A 16480-nucleotide genomic window follows, 5' to 3' on the forward strand; every position below is an offset into this window, starting at 1 on the left:
GCTGTTTTGTATATGCCCTGTTAATATTTGGATGTTTCAAATGCTAGCCATTATTTTAAACTAGCTCATGGATTATTTGTGTGAGAGGTCAAGGCCTAGAGTGTGTTTGTTCTTAGGATCCTGTTGCATCCCTTTGAAACTGAAATGTAGAGGATATGCATGCAGCAAGCGTGGAAGGGAATTGCTACATGGATTGTAGCTGTGCACACTGCATATAAGTGAGATTTTTCTGCCATCTGGTGGTTGCTGTAGAAAACACAAGCTTCAAGTAATGTCAGATAGTGGATGTGTGATCTGTGTCCTACCTGGTCTGTTTAATTTCCAGATTGCAGGGGATTTTGAAAGACCTGGACCTTTGCTTAAGGAATGAATAGTAATAATAACATTTGAAATACATGAGGCTAGGTTTTTTGCTTTACTTCAATAAAACCATTCAGAGAGAGCCATCGAAGCTCAGTCACAATGTGTATATGTCATTTAAGGAGCAGCTGCTGCCAAGAGCCAAAAATATAATCCCCAGTCTGTGTCAAGGAGTGATTACTGTAGTCAAGAATGCAATATGCAATCAGAAGGGCAAGAGGCAGAGACATCCAGTTGCGCACCTAAAGGAGCCTTCTAGTTGCAACTGAAAATATCTGTGTAGGTATTGCTCAGAAAGAACCAATGGTAGGCTTTCAAATATGTATATATCTAGATGCTCAGCACACCTGAAAATGCAATGCTTCATAGAAAACACAGGGTGCATGCAGACAATGATTTCTCCCTCATATGTTTTTAAAAGCACTGTGGGTAGAATACTTGAACAGCAACATTGCTTAATGGGGTGCCTTGTATTACGTGCTCTCTAGTCAGGCTCTGGATAAACTACCCAAATCATCTATGTGCTAAAGGCAACCTGTACAACCATGTACAGGTGCTATTCCGTGCTTTGAGGCCAACACAGAGAACAACCATGCTGCTCCTGTGTGCTAAAAGTCGGCAGCTACAACCACTTTTCTTTCTTTCTGTTACTCTGCTAAGAAGCCCATTTTTTAGGTGAAAGGGAAGCAGTGGCACTTTTTGTTTTCCTTTCAATGAAAAAGAGCTTTGTTGATGCCACTGACATGTATAGAGTGGTATCATTGACCTCTCAATCAGAACTTCCCAGTAGAGCACAAATTCTTTGTTTTGGAAGGGCAAATAATCCCTAAACAAAACTCTGTGGCTACTATAAAAACAATATTCTACACATCAAGTATATCTTAATCATGTTGAGACTTCAGAAGTAGGAATGTTTTTTGTTTAGGAAAAATGGATGATGAAGTGAGAAACCCAACAAAACCTGGTAGAAAAAATAATTCTCAGTTGCTCTTGGCATTCTAGAACTTGAAACTATCCAGTGAAGTTGACTGGTGATAAGTTAATTTAACTAGAGAAAATACTTGGAGCATCTAAATAATATACAAAAATAATTTATACACTATTAGAACCTTTGATCTGATCCAGCATGCTATCTTCTTGTATCTTATAAATAAAATTATCTATCTATCTTATTGCCAGAACTTCCCCAGGAAAGGAGTAACTCAAACATGTTACCACCAGGTAGCTCAAATTGTACATGGACTGCAAAGGCACATCCCAGAAGCAATCACTGCTTGCTCCCTAACAGGAGCCACAAATATTCATGACTATCCCTATTTTATTCTTTGTGAAATATCTTAAAATATTGCGTGAATTGCTATAGGACTGCCACTCCTTAGGGTTGTGCCCCCTCAGCAAAATGAAACAAAACAATGGAACCACAAGCAATTCAGTTTTTCAATTTTTTCTCCCACAAGAAATATGACACAGATTCTTGCCTTGGCAGGCCAAACTTTCTGGTTTCTACTAAAACAGTTTTTGAACAGGGACTACTACTGTCATGGATTTTTGGTTCATTGAAAATGGAGTTCTGATTTATAAGTTTGGCTTTTGTGAGTTGTTTTGGGAGGTTTTTCTCTTTCAAACTACTGAGAAGAGCACACACTGACCTTGCACTGGGGAGATGACATCTGTGTTAGACTCATCTCCTGGCCCTGGCTCCCCACTAACATTCCACCCAATTATGCACCTGTGGGAAACCACTTTGGCCTGGTTGCAGACTGACCCCTCTCTTTTCTCACATGGTCAGATAACCATTAGGTCATCTGGTCAGCAATTGGCTCATGCATCTGCATATAGGTAACTGCTGTCGGCCCTGGTTGGTGTAAAAGCCCAGCAACACTTGGGACCCTTAGCAATAAAGGAATCATCTTCAAACCTACTTTTCAGTCTGTAGAGTGCCTACGTGCTACCCAGACATGGCTTGATTTAGCCATCTTGGACTTAGTTTGCTGAAGCTGACCAGCACTGGCTTTGCTGACTCTGGAGAGTGTTGCTTTGGAACCCACAACTAAGAATGGGGTAACATCTTGTACTTTGTAAACCAATGCCTTAAAGTGTTTAAGCTAGTAACTGAAAACTAGATTTATTTTTTTCTCCTCACAGTAACTGTTCTTATTTTAAGTATTATTTGCATCTTAATTAAAATATATTTTAAATATAATCTTTGGTAATTTATCTTCACAGACTGTGATTTGAATCTAGTGCCTAGACTAGCAGACCACCAACCACAATACTTAAATTTTGGGGGAATTCCTACTGGGAGCCTACTTCACAGGGAGGACTTTCTAGTAATTCCTGGGAAGGTCAGGAGTGTGTCCTTTGGCTTATAACTGGAGGGACAGAGCAAAAGACTGGTGGCAGCCTACCGGATTGAGACACACGCAAGTGCACCCCAATATTTTGTAACTTGTACTTGCTGCCCTCTTGGCAAAAGGCATTTAGCCTGAGTTGGGTTGGATGACCTTTTTGATAGTTTCTAACTGGCCCTCTGTACAGACAGATTATGAAAAGTAAGATCAAATATCCCCTCCCCCCCTCAAAAAAAATTATCCTCTTTGTGGGAGCAATATTTTGAATCATTCATCTTTGAACACTGTTTTGTAGTAGAACAGAAAAAGGGCAAAGCTGCTCTACAAGTCAGTTATCCATCTATCCCCACCAACCTTGGACTTCCATTGGTTGCTTATGAATTCTCAAGAAGACTTTTCATTTTTCTTTCTGGCTTACATTTGGATCCCTTTGTTTACTTCCTCTCTCTCTCTCTCTCTCACACACACACACACACACCCACACACCCACACACAAGAAAAGCAAAGGCAGAATCTCAGGAGTGCCAAGATCAGTTTATTTGGTATATTTGTAAAACTGTACATAGAAAAAAAATCTTCCCCATACGTTAAAACTCTGATGTCAGTTTTATAGCATTGGCTTCATAGTGATAAAATCAAAGTTATATGAGTCTGGCAAGCCCTGGTGTTTTGTCTGATTGAAACGTGACCAGCTGAAGACTGGCAGGTCCTTCTCCACTGGTGGGCCATTGATGGCATATGCTGTAAACTTTGCAGCCATGTAGAAGTCTGATACCTGTAAAGGATTACAGGAGAAGATTTCATGGCTCAGGAAGAAAATGGAAGGAAGGAGTCAAAAGTGTCAGTGGTAAAGACTTTTTTCCTAAAACAAATCAGTCACTTTGCTGAGGATGTGCAAAGCTCTACAAAGAGCCATATTCAGCTTTTGATATCACAACATGCAGAACTGCCAAGTTTGTCCCAAAGTTCAGGTCCATTTATGTACTACTGAATTATTCGCTGCACAGCATGAGGGAGTCCCCTTTGGTAGCAGATTTTGGCTAGACATAATTTCCCCTTGAATTTAAAGGCCAGAGGCTGTGATCAAGGCTGTGATCACTACTACAGGAGGGGTAAGGGCAGGAAGGAACACCTCTTCCAAGACAGGCTGCAAGGGACACCATGTGCAATTTCTTGTGTGGCGCTTCCTTTTCACCCAGTCTTAACCGAGTCATGTGCCTTTCTCTAGTTACAGCTTACTAGTAAGGCAGCAACATTAATGCTAGAAGGAACATATTGATTTGTCAGCAAGTGTGAGTTTTGAAAAAATTGTGTTTTTCTGCAGAACATGAGAGATGCTTGACAAGAATGTGGAGGGAGAGAAAATGGGGAATCTAGAGGAGGAGACAACAGAGACTCTCTGAAGGTATAAGAAAGGGGTGAGAGATAGGGGGAGGGCAGCAGAAGAGTAATGGATTCAAGAGTGTATGGACTTCATTGGGGGTTGCACCACAAGGTGGAGTAATCCCTCTTCCTTCATCCCATCACGCCTGCTGCTTAATTTCTGCAAATACAGAGACTGTGGCGCAGTCTGACAGAGTAGTCATGTCATCTGCCCTGCACCCCCTTCTCTTTAATTAAAGTGTGTGTGAAAAACAGGCTGTGGGTTGCTTAGTGGCTTCAAGGGACCCAAGAGTAAAGTTGCCAACAGGCATGGAAGAAAAGGTTTGCCAAAAATGGCAATATCCATAAAAGGGCACAGTTTACACCCAATTAGTTGCTGAATGGAATCCTTCCTTCCCCATTATAGATATGTACCTGGGGAGGGGAAGACTCAGCTTCAAACTACACCCAGCAAGACAGCAGGAGTCCTGCACTTTCCTAATTGGTAAGAGGCTCTTAAACAGATCACCTTTTCAAGTTTGCACAACTAAAATCAATCAGGTATAGTAGTATAACAGCTCTATTAGGGCCTCTGCACTCCCAGTGGCAATGAGACATATACAGAGGATTGTCTCCCTGTGGCAGCAGCCTGAGTCTGGGTTATGTTAGCCCTGCCACTGTCTGTCTCCCCATCTACACTGACAGGCAGCACCCCTAGAATCACCCAAGTCATGACCTCACTTGCACCCATAATAGCTAGAAAACATGACACTACATTTTGAACCACGACACTGAAGGCTTGTTGAAAGATGGGATGCCTTCCCCCCCCCCCCCCTTTTAGCTAAATAATCAGACACACTTTGCAAGAGCTGGTAAATACTTCCTTTTGCAAACCCATCTGGTTTCTGGCCTGATCTGATTTGTGGAAGGGGATCTGTGGAAATGTCAACCAGACTCAGGCTTTTGTTGATAGGATGAAAAAAACACATTTTCCAGTCTAGATCAGAGCATAGACCCAGGCCTACCCTACCCTCACCTCCAGTGGCATCCTCTCCTTTAAAGCCTCACTGGCTGGAGCCAAAGCAGTTCAGACAGAGACATGGAAGGCACACATCAGGCAGCCAGTCAGCATGGCCAACTCAGGAGAAGCTGGCCCCTTAAAAGCCATGGCAGAAACAGCTGCAATAATGAACACCTGCTTGGTCACTGAAGGAGGGGGCAGGGCCGGGGAAGCAGCCAATCCTCGCAATCCTCATAAGGAGACACAGCTTTGCTTGGGCCAGCACTGCCTTGTATGGAGGGATAAAAGGTGTCTCTTCCAGCAGCCAGGGAGGAAGGGAGCAGGGACTCCCCCAGTGAGTGGAAGACGTCCTCGGGGGGGGGGGAGGGGAGGGGAGGGGGAGAAGGTGGTTGCCAACATCCTCCCTTCTGAGGTCTACCTGAGCCTCCTCTGCTTCTCAACAGACTTAATGGCAGGAGCAGCTGTTGGGGAAACCCCATTCCAATGTTGGGGATAGTTGGCAGATATGGCAGCACCAGGCCTCAGATTCAGCAGGAGCTCACAGGAGCAAAACTCCTCAACCTTTCTGATGGTTCCCCTCTTCCTCCCCACCTACCTTGTCCATTGGATGGTAGGTGCAGCTACTTAACAATCCCTGGATTAGGAGAGCAGCCAGCCTGCCCCCAGGGGCTTTCCCACACCCCCAGCAGCCCTCATTAACCCTGGAGAAGCCCGTGCCACCCTTTATCCACTTCCTATGTGATTTTGGGCAGCAGGTGGCTTGCTGGCCTTTTGACTGGGTGGGGGGCAGCCCAGGAGAGACCCAGGTGAGGAAGGCCTGCTTGGGCTGGCTGGATCTATAACCAGCCCAGCAGGCCTCGCTTGCCCAGGGCTCTCCTTTCTTGCATTGGGTTGCTTTTGGCTGGAGGTGGGAGGACATATGCTAATGAGTTATGTTAATGAGCTCTGCCACCTATTTTTCTACAAAATGACCCCTGGGCAGCACCTCACATCTGCATCCTTCCATAATGCGGCATCCTTACTGAGCAAGCAGGCAGCAATGCAAACTCCTGCTCTGTCACTCTCTCCAAACAGCAGTCAGCCCTAACTCAGGATTAAGCAAAACTTTACCTATTTTACACAACAAATCTCTCCTTCCTTTTGTTCAGCTTTCAATGAACCCTCACAAACTCCTACTATTTTTTCTCTCCTCCTCCATTTTCTGCTCTAAAAGTAGTCAACAGAGTGTACGCTTGTTTCACTCCCAACATATTCTTTTGACTGAAAAGAAACGGGATTGTCATTCTATGTCACATGGTTCTAAGGCAGTAAAGAAGAACATATAATTTTTTTCTTGTAATATGCTTGCATTTTAATGGTGAGGGGATCCGCAGTAAGCCAGAGAGGTACACTTTCACCATTCTCTTTCTGTCAAGTGTAATAAAACTGGGTTATTAAACACTGTTCAGTGCATATATCAATATGCTAAGAAAGAAGATGCAAAGGAAAGGATTTAAATTGTGTAAAAAGACATGCTTAGATGGCTTCCCTTTGGACAACTGGCATGTCTTCTAGAAATGTTTGGATTTTAGCATACAGTGTGCTAGAGCTGTAGGGCCTTCTGATATCAAATACATTTTTTAAAAAAATTAGCTAAATCTATTAAAAGGAATGAATTCTCTATACCCTACTTTTCTCCTGGCCTCCATTCTGCCTTCACATCAATCCTGCGAAGTATGTTAAGCTGAGAGTGCGGTGCATGGCTCAAGGTCACCCAGTAAGCTTCCACAGCAGAGGACCTGGGTTTTAGACGTGTACGTGCCACCAGCAAAAGGAACCCATTTTTCCCCCTGCAACAATCAAGCATCAGGGGTCCAACTCTGCTTGGGACCAAACGCACACACTTTTCCAAACCTGAAGCAGCCCCATGGAGTCACAATTTGCCCTGCCGGGGTGAACCAATGCTTACCCAGAAGGGCAAACAGTATTCCTATGTAGGTTACAAAGACTTGGGATTGTCCCAGAATTATAATTGATTTACAGACAACAGAAATCAGTTCCCCTGAAGGGAATCAGGACTCTGAAATTTACAGGAAAAATACCAAAAAATTCCCAGGGTCTAATTAGTTATGCCTTTAGGGAATAAACATTTTGGACAGGCCTTGTTCATACAAAGTGTTTGACTGCGTGTAAAAGATGCAGTGGGATTCCAAGAAGTGCAAGAGGGAATCGTGTAAAATAAGGCAAATGGAGATGGCTCCAGCAGACTGTTGTGTATACCTACAAAGGTCAACACCTGACATTTTACAGCCATTTACTGCCCCATTTCAAAAGCTAATGGATCAGCTGACACATCTAGGCAACCAGCCAAGATATTTATTTACATCTTCTCTTGACCTTGCTGCTTAGGCAGGACAAGGTTCATATTACAGGACAGAGGAGGAGTAATCTCATAACAGAAGACGGGGCAGACATAGCAGAGTCAAACGGTTGTGACTGTGTTGGCACTTGGGTAAAGGTGAAGCATGAAGATGTTATAATAATCAGCAGCGGTTGTAATAGAAAACTGTACCAATTCACAAGTGCCCACATTTACACAACCTAATACAAACCAAGGTCTTATGTCCTATTCTTATAGCATTTCTTTATGTAAACAGTGTGCCTTGCTTGTGGACTGGCAAATTACTCTCTATCTCTCACCTGTTTCTGAGAATTTTTAAAGAAGTTACCCGACTGTGAATCTACTGGGCTGCCCAGTGCCAATAAGTTTGGATGCATGTGATAGTATGTGGGTGGGTGAAAGACGGGTGGGGGGGAGAAATCCAATAGGAACACATTTTTGCTTCCCCCACTTTGTCCCAAACAGCACCTCTAGTAGGCTAGTTCTTCTTGGGAGTCTTTACCTTGGAGTCATAGCAGCCAGCCGGAGTTGGATATCTGAGATTCAAGTCTTCCCGACAGCAAATAGTACTACAGGGATTGTGCCTTGCATAGGGATCTTTCTTGTAGTCTACAAAGAAAGGAACAAAGTAATTCTAGACATAGCCACCCACAGCAAAGGACTACCTCCTTTCTTTAACCGGGAAGGGGGGAATATTGGCTTTACACCTTAAACATACTTTCAGGAGAATCACATATATCAGGTCAAATGTGAATGAACACTTAACACAGACATAAAGTTTTGATACTTAGGGTGGAATGCCTATTCTTTCACCAGACTTTCAAAACCCAATGGAGGACAAAACACTCGCCAGGCTCACTTCCAGCTTTCGAACTCAGCTGGGGAAACAGGCATGTAAAAGTGGTCCAGTAGAAGGAGTCATTCGCAGGGGATAATCTGGATCAGAGAAGGGTTGAGTATCTTTCCCGTCTGCCATTTCTTCCCTATAAGTGTTCCTAGTTCCTGCATTAAAGTTATGAGGAAAACAAGGACTTGGGAACCCTTTTATCTTTCTTGAAAGTTCCAGCCTTAGCCAAGAAGAAAAAAAAATCAGGTGCATTTCTACAAATGGAAGAAAGAAGGATCCGTTGCCTTGCCTTTGGCAAATAAGAGTATGTACAACCACTTGCCCAGTGTTTCACAGAAACCCTTCAGCAATGCTGTTACCCTGTCCTAAAAATGACATCAACCAGGGAAAGGGGTTTTGGAAGGCTTCCCACCATCCAGTCAATGTTGTTCACAGAACAGAGCAACAGGTGCACAGATGAACTTCTTTTCTTTGGAGCACTGAACAGTTAGGTCCAGATTCTGCCTTCTTCAGAGAGGCAAGAAAAGGGATCCAAACTATGTTCCTAGAAAATTCAGATTATGCAAAAATTTACAGACTTTATTCTGCTGGCTGTAACATGAAATGGGAAACTCAGGATACTGAGGTCTGTGCCTAATATTAAATATAATGGGGTTATATAGTGCTGTATTGAACATGCAGAATATATATAGGTCTGGCTGGTCATAAGGCTAGATATTTATAGACATGGTTGCAAGAGTGTTCTCAGGATTCACTGGAATTTACTTTCATCATTGTAAGATCTAGAGAAAATGAATGACACACATTATTTCCCCAGAAGCAAGAAAGTTTGATGAGCTCTTGATCTAATCTTAGGGAGAAACTAATTTTTAGTAGAATTTTGGCTCCCATTTCTCTTGGAGACATTTGAAAAATTGTATCCATTTAAAGATATTTACGCTTCAGAAAATGATCTTGTTCCAGTTGTGTCCAACAACATAATAGCAGAGAAGAACTAAATTTGTCATGTTGCAGGGATGGCAGGTGGGGAAATAGTTGGGAGAAAATAAATACAAAAATTAACATACTGTTGTATCTCATTATGCGCTTCATCGTTGTCATGTCTGTCACTGATCCCTGGTCCCGTCGAAAGATTTTTGCTCTGGGAGCCATGTCATATGAAAAATCCAAGCCATATTTTTTAACATATGTTCTATATCCACTCATATTATAGATAGTTTCATGGAAAGGGATGTTGTAAGAAGGCCAGTATCCTGCAAATTGAGTAGATGTAGTGATTTGCACACCACTTACGTTGCTTCAAAGGTCTGAATTTCAAAGAGATGCTACACTGTCCAGAGAACTCACTCTCATTCCCACAAAGAACTAGGAAATGTGGCAGTTTGGCAGCAACACATAGATCAAAGAAAAGGTCCCCTGTGCAAGCACCAGTCGTTTCCGACTCTGGGGTGACGTTGCTTTCACAACGTTTTCATGGCAGACTTTTTTATGGGGTGGTTTGCCATTGCCTTCCCCAGTCTTTTACACTTTCCCTCCAGCAAGCTGGGTACTCATTTTACCGACCTCGGAAGGATGGAAGGCTGAGTCAACCTTGGGCCGGCTACCTGAATGCAGCTTCCACCAGAATCGAACTCAGGTCGTGAGCAGAGAGTTCAGACCACAGTACTGCAGTACTGCTGCTTTACCACTCTGCACCACAGGGCCGCTGATCATAGATCATAGACCATAGATCAAAAGGCACAGCTTATCTGGACAAGCTGAAGCAGAGCCAGCTGCAGGTTGCCTGTCCATTGTGCTTTTCTCCCTCACCCCACACCATCACAATGACACAAGGTATGGAGTGTGACTTCTTCACAATCCTTTTGGCAACAGTGGTGCCAGCAGTTCTAAAAAGATTATGAAAGATATCAGGTTCATTTTCTGAATGCTGTGACTCACCTCCTCCCCCATTTCCTGATGAGAAATGTGTCTGGAGAAAGCAGCACTATGTGCAGTTCTCTTTTACTCTACTCCCTCCACTAGAATGACCTGGCATCTCCAGCGGTCTTTGCTAGTCTGAGGGCCTTGCCATGCACCCAACCATGCTAACACTTGATGGCTCTTGGCTGAAGCTACAAAGCATCCCAGAACACAACAAAAGGCAGCAAAAATCTCATTTCTATTTTGATCAACACCTGTCATCTTCTGTAGCTCCACTGGTGATCCTCTGATAAGCAGAAATAGATGCGTCCTTTGTCCCACACAAGTACCAACCTGGAATTCTTAACATGCCACTTTCATCATTTCCAATTCTCACCAAAAAGCAAAAGCTGAAGAAAATACTGACATGTCTTACCTTTACGGAGAATATTTGTCTGATCAGAGTATTCCACATGTTTGGGGATTTGTTCAATGACATAGAGAGCTCCATTATCAATACACTTTTGCAATGTGATCTTGTTTGTATCCAAAACCATATACTGGTTATTATAGGTACCTAAGGGGAAGGGAAGAAAAAATTAAACTTGCACTGCTTTTGGGAGAATAACGTAAACAGGTTTTGCCTTAATAATACCAACCAGAATTTTGCTTTGCAAACGTTTGGGCCCAAGTTTTCCCAGAGTCTGCCATCATGTTAGCAAGACGGACTCTCTGCCATGCAAAGAGACTCTCAGGTACCACTTGTTTTAGCAGGGACTGGTTGAAAACGCTGTTTGTGGTCTGCAACATTATTAAGCCACTGCCAAGTATATAAAAGTCGTCCATGGATGCCAAAGTGCCTGTATACAAAATAAAAGTATGTTTGTTATTCATGAGTCAACACTTCTCAATTTTTTAGTTCTAATTTCCAGCATAAAAGAGAATAGCAGCTTTATCTTCCCAATCTGTGAATAAATAATAGTAATCATTATAGTCAATGGTCCCTATAGGGTAAAAAGAATCAATCCATGGGTATCTGGGGCTCTCTGGGGGCTGTTTTTTGAGATAGAGAAACCAAATTTGTAGCATAGCTGCTGGTGCATCTCCTTTAACCCCCCCCCCCCCAAGTTTTAAAAAGATTGGACCAGGGGGGTCCAATTCTGTGAGCCCCCCAAAAAGGTGCCCCAATCCTCCATTATTTCTAAGGGAGAGGGAAAGGCATTTAAAAGGAATGTGTTCCTTTTAAATATTGTGCGCAAGCCTCACTGCAAGGGAACTCTGAAGTGGCGAGTTCACTCGGAAGCTGTTTAAAGGGAAAGCAATCAGTTTAAACACCACTATCCAGTGGCCCCAAAAAATCCTGAACATTTTTAGGATTTTTCGGGCTCAGCCATTTTGGATCGCTTTAGGCAATACTGGCCTTTATATTCGTTTGAAAAAACATCCGGAAAATATTTTCTGGGTATTTTTTCTGATTGGTATTGCTGAATGCACACCTCTACTCTGTGCTATTCCAGCTACACCAATCATCTGCCAAACTGGGCTCTGGTTTGCAAAAGCTTTGGCTACGATAAATTTGTCAGTTTTCAAGATGCCATAAGATTCTTTGTTTTGGCTTCTATAGCCTAATTAGGTTCCCCCTCCCTCCCTTCCTCAGGTCTGTGTCTCTGTATCATTGATATTCTGTTAGAGAAATCAGTTCTGGAAAACAATGGGAAAAATTCAGTGTCAACAGGAATGGCATTCAAACTGAAATAAAAACTACAGGCATCAGCAGCTGAATGAAGTTCTGCTCAATCAACTTTGTGTTGCATTCCATATGATTGGGTTTTATAATAATTTGATATAATTTAAATTGCCTCTTAATATGTTTATCTATTTCATCCATAAGCCGTTCTCTCTCTTTGTTATCGGCTCTCACGCCATCTTGAATGAGCCTGATGATTCTAGCAAAGCTAACAAAAGCGCTTCTGATCGCATCTTCTGAATTCAAGCCAGCATGATACTCAGCAAATGTTGTAGGGAAACACACTTGTCTTCCAACCTTATTCCTCATCGCATTATTAATTAGTAGTGACAGTATTTCAGACGGGCCCCAGTGGCCAGACTTGATCAGAAATTGAACTGCCTGAGCTGGAAATGATGCAAGCACAAACTATTCTCAAGAATGCACATTTCTGTTTACAATACAGCACGGAGAGCAGTATAGCAAAATGTAGGAACGTTATGACTTCAGAGCTACACATCCTACATAAAGTCCTCCAGCCAAGCCAACCAAGTCACTTTAAAGCTCCACCAGTGTAATTTAAAACTGGCTGCATGACAGAAATGGGATTTGACCCTGGGTGTCCCAGATCGTAGTCCAACACTCATAATTATTACACCACACACTGGTGTGCCATGATTAAATTTTCTACACGTTACTTCTGAATTCCATAGAATTCAGAATGTGTGTTCCAGCACAAATATAAGAGTCTTGTGGTACCTTAAAGGCTAATAGATTTACTGCGGCAGTTTTTATAAGCCAGAGCCATTCCTCAGATACAGTGCCCTTTGTTGGCAGAAAACTACAAAAATGATCACATGCAAAAGAAGGGTGGCGCCTATGTGCATGTTTCTAAGCAATCCAAGAAATTAGTATGTGCCATTATTATGCAGTAGGGAAGTCAATGGCAAACCACCCCGTAAAAAGTCTGCTGCAGAGTCAGAAATGACTGGTACTTGCACAGGGGACTACCTTTACCTTTATCACTATGCAGAGTGCAAATGAAAAACCAGAGCCAATCCAAACATTGAATGATCCAGTCAGAACAGGTAAGGACCACTCCCAAATGATGATGGCTTGGCAAAGCAAGATGAACAACATTTATAAATATCTAAAGAGGGACCATTACTGTGGTCCCCTCAGGCCATCACTGATAGTGTTAAATCTGCATATGGATTCCAGCTCAGCTTCCTGACTACTTTCATTATTTAAATATGATCATTGTTAAGTCTGTCATGGAAGGTCCAGAGAAGCCAATATGCTCGTCACTGGTTTACAAATGTTTCTGTTTTTAATGTCTCTTCAACAGACAGAAGATTCTGCCCCTTTCTCTTCCCCATTCAACTCAGAGCAATCAAATTTTAAAGGCTGAATGGAATGTAAGCGTAAGGGGAGAAAACCTGAGGCAATGTAACATCCAACAACCAACTGAAGAAAGGGGAACAAAGTTAGAGTCCAGTGACACCTTTAAGCAGGGCCAGTGCTAGGGGTTCTGCCACCCATGGCGTGACCTTCCTCCCGGGGTGGGGGGGTGCTGGAGGTGGGCAGGCAAAAGCAAAGCAGCAGCATATGCCGCTGCTTTCACCTGCTGGGGTCTGTGCACAGACCCTGGCAGGCCAAAGCCAAGAGGTAGTGCCTGTAGCGCTCCCTTTGAAACCCCTTCTCTCTCAAGTTGTGCTACAGCAGTGGCACAATCTTTCCATTGTACCTGATGGGCCCAGGGAAACCGGTTCAGGGAAAATGGTGGTTTGTTTGGTTCATACAATCAAATGAACAATGAAACAAAATGAACCACCATTTTCCCGGTTTGTGCCCATCCCTACTCTAAACCCTTTAGACCAGGGATGTCAAACATGCGGCCCAAGGGCTGAATCAGGCCCCCAGAGGGCTCCTATCAGGCCTCCAAGCAACTGACTGTCATCTGCTTCCTTCTCCCTCTCTCTTACATCCTTTTGCAACATTTGCTTTGCCAGGCTTGCTCAGTCACACAGGAGTAACAGAGCAAAGCCTCTATTTTCTCCGTTAACTGAGGCTCCTTCCTTGGGGAGGAAGGGAGGAAGGGAGGGAGGGAGAGGTTCCTTTGCCAGGCTGTCTCAATTGCACAGCAGAGCTATTGAGCCAAGACCAACGAGGTTTAATGTTTTAAGCATGCTTTTAGTTTTTTTTTAAAAAAAATCTTTTATTGTGTTTGTCTGTGTCCTTTATAAAGTTTATATCTCTGCTACCTAATTTTAAATAGGTACACACATTGCCTAGCTTGACATGGCCTGGCTCAACAAGGTCTCATTTATGTCAGATCTAGCCCTCATAACAAATGAGTTTGTCACCCCTGCTTGAGACTGTGACCAGCCGGGGGGGCGGGGCGTCGTGGTAGATGGCGGACGCCTGAAAGAGCTGCTCCTTCCACAATCCAACTAAATCACCCCCCATCCGGTCCCTGGACCACTCACCGCCACCAAGAGATGGTCAAACGGAACCTGGGTAAGTCCACTGCGAAAAAGAATTCCCAGGACCTGGCCCAATATCTCAGGACAGGGGGAAAAAGTCGTACCTCTCCCAAGGCCCAAGAAGCCTCAGAGGAAATGGCGGATGAAAACCCCTCTCTGAGTGAGGAGAACGACGCCCTCTCCAGCAAAACCTTTCTTGAAACCATCTCTAAGCTTGAAAATACTCTCTTGGCCCGCATCACCCAAGCTACCTCTCCTATTCAAGAGGAACTCAAAAAACTAAACGAAACTATCTCTGAAGTGGCACAGACAGCAGACTTAGCTTATGAAATAGCCACTCTAGCTCAAAATGACGTTAAGGCCTTATCTAGAGAAGAATCCTGGGCCAAAGAAAAAATTATGACTCTGGAAAACAAAATGCGGGAACGAAACCTCAAATTTCGCGGGATTGCAGAAAAAGCGGAAGAAAACCAGGGTGCACGTACCTTCCTGATGAATTGGTTGGCTTCAACTCTCAACATAGAAAATGGCGTGGCCCCAATCATTGAAACAGCGTTTCACCTGGGGCCTCCCAAACAACGCTCAACAGAATTCCCCCGAGACATCATAGCCACCTTCCCCGCCGCCTGCACCAGGGAAAGCATTTTAGCCAAAGCCCGCTCCGAAAATGGATTGCTATTCAACAACAAGAGGATCCCTGTTCTTCTAGATCTGTCTCCAGAGGCGCTGCAACATCGCAAAGAACTGCGCCCGATCGTCTCCTGCCTGATAGAAAACAAAATCCGCTTCAGATGGTCTACTCCAGTCCAACTTCTCGTGGTGCACCAGGGCCAGCGCCTGACTGCCTCTGACCTTGCTTCCGGGCGGGAGCTCCTTGCTGCTCTCTACCTCGAACGGCCTGCCTCGTCGCCTGCGTTGTCTTCTTCCGAACGGACAGACCCAGCCAGCTGGCTCGGGTTAGAGCGATCGTCTCCAAGCCATCGAAGGAAGCGTTAAGCCCTTTGTTCTCTAATCTCTCTAGCTTCTAGCAGAACTCCTCCACTCAATTGTGTAAACACGCTGAGCCGGAATTAAGGGGGGGGGGGGTCTGGCACATAGACTATTGCTGGGTTGGATTGTGAGGGAGATGCTTTTCCCCCTAAGTTAAGTGTACTTAGCTGTGTAATTAGTATTATCTTTTTGCTATAGCAGAAAATGATGGAAAAATTAAGGTACTGGTTTTATATGGGGTGGGAGAGGGGGGGTGGGGGAGGGGGGTTGTAGGGGGGGTTGGATGGGAGAGGGGTGGGGGGGAGGGTTCTTGGGATGTTCTGCCTCTGTTCTTGTTCTATTTCTCGTTTCTCTTTTCATACTCTGCATACCCAGAGTCACACTTGCTGGCATGCTTTATTTGCTCTTCCTTCCCTGTGCTTCCCTAGCAGCCATGGGTAAGCCTGTTCTTAAAAGATGCCACAACTCTGCCCCTAATCTGATAGGCTATCCGTTGCAGCCGATGGCGAACTGTACACCGAGCCCTCCACAGGGCCCAAGTGCTTCATACCATGAGCAATCCAAAAGACAAATCCCTGTAATCACATTACAGCGCAGTACTGCCACCTACAGGCCTCTTGAATGTAATGCATCTGACATAGTTAAATTTCTGGTTTCCTGCAGACCACGCACCGAGCTGATCTGCAGTAACTGCCCCAAGCTCCCCAGATGGGTGTCCCCTGTAAGAATCTACAATTGCCAAGCATTTCATATGGAGATCCCCTGTAACAAAATAATAACTATACTGGCATGGGCATGGCAACATGGTATCTTTGCCCTAAAACTTTTAAGCCTTCTCTCCCAGCTAAAGAACCATGCCCTTAAGACTTCAATCTGGACTCCTACCACCAGTCCCCCTGGGCAATTCAAAAGTGGAACCCTTGCAGTCATCATACTGGGTTACATTGCCACCCGCAGGCTCTCTGTGAGCATTGCATTCTACTTAGCCAGTCCTAGGATCTTATCACAGATCTGCTCTCCTGACGTGACTCACTGGACCATGCCAATGCTACACATAA

The 16480-nt window shown here is 44.0% G+C and overlaps 1 protein-coding gene across 1 annotated transcript in view; it reads right to left on the reverse strand.

The window, feature by feature from the left end:
• Window positions 1-3226: 3226 nt before the first annotated feature.
• PLBD1 (phospholipase B domain containing 1) overlaps window positions 3227-16480 on the reverse strand; it is a 74171-nt gene continuing 60917 nt past the window's right edge. Inside the window, exons 7-11 of the mRNA XM_060245312.1 lie at window positions 10880-11080; window positions 10657-10797; window positions 9389-9574; window positions 7977-8083; window positions 3227-3486 (exon numbers count right to left, since the gene is read on the reverse strand). Coding sequence (XP_060101295.1) covers window positions 3319-3486; window positions 7977-8083; window positions 9389-9574; window positions 10657-10797; window positions 10880-11080 — 803 coding nt within the window. The 3' untranslated portion in view covers window positions 3227-3318. The remainder of the gene's footprint in view (window positions 3487-7976; window positions 8084-9388; window positions 9575-10656; window positions 10798-10879; window positions 11081-16480) is intronic.

This window comes from Heteronotia binoei, chromosome 8 (assembly GCF_032191835.1).
Source record: "Heteronotia binoei isolate CCM8104 ecotype False Entrance Well chromosome 8, APGP_CSIRO_Hbin_v1, whole genome shotgun sequence".
NCBI lineage: Eukaryota > Metazoa > Chordata > Lepidosauria > Squamata > Gekkonidae > Heteronotia > Heteronotia binoei.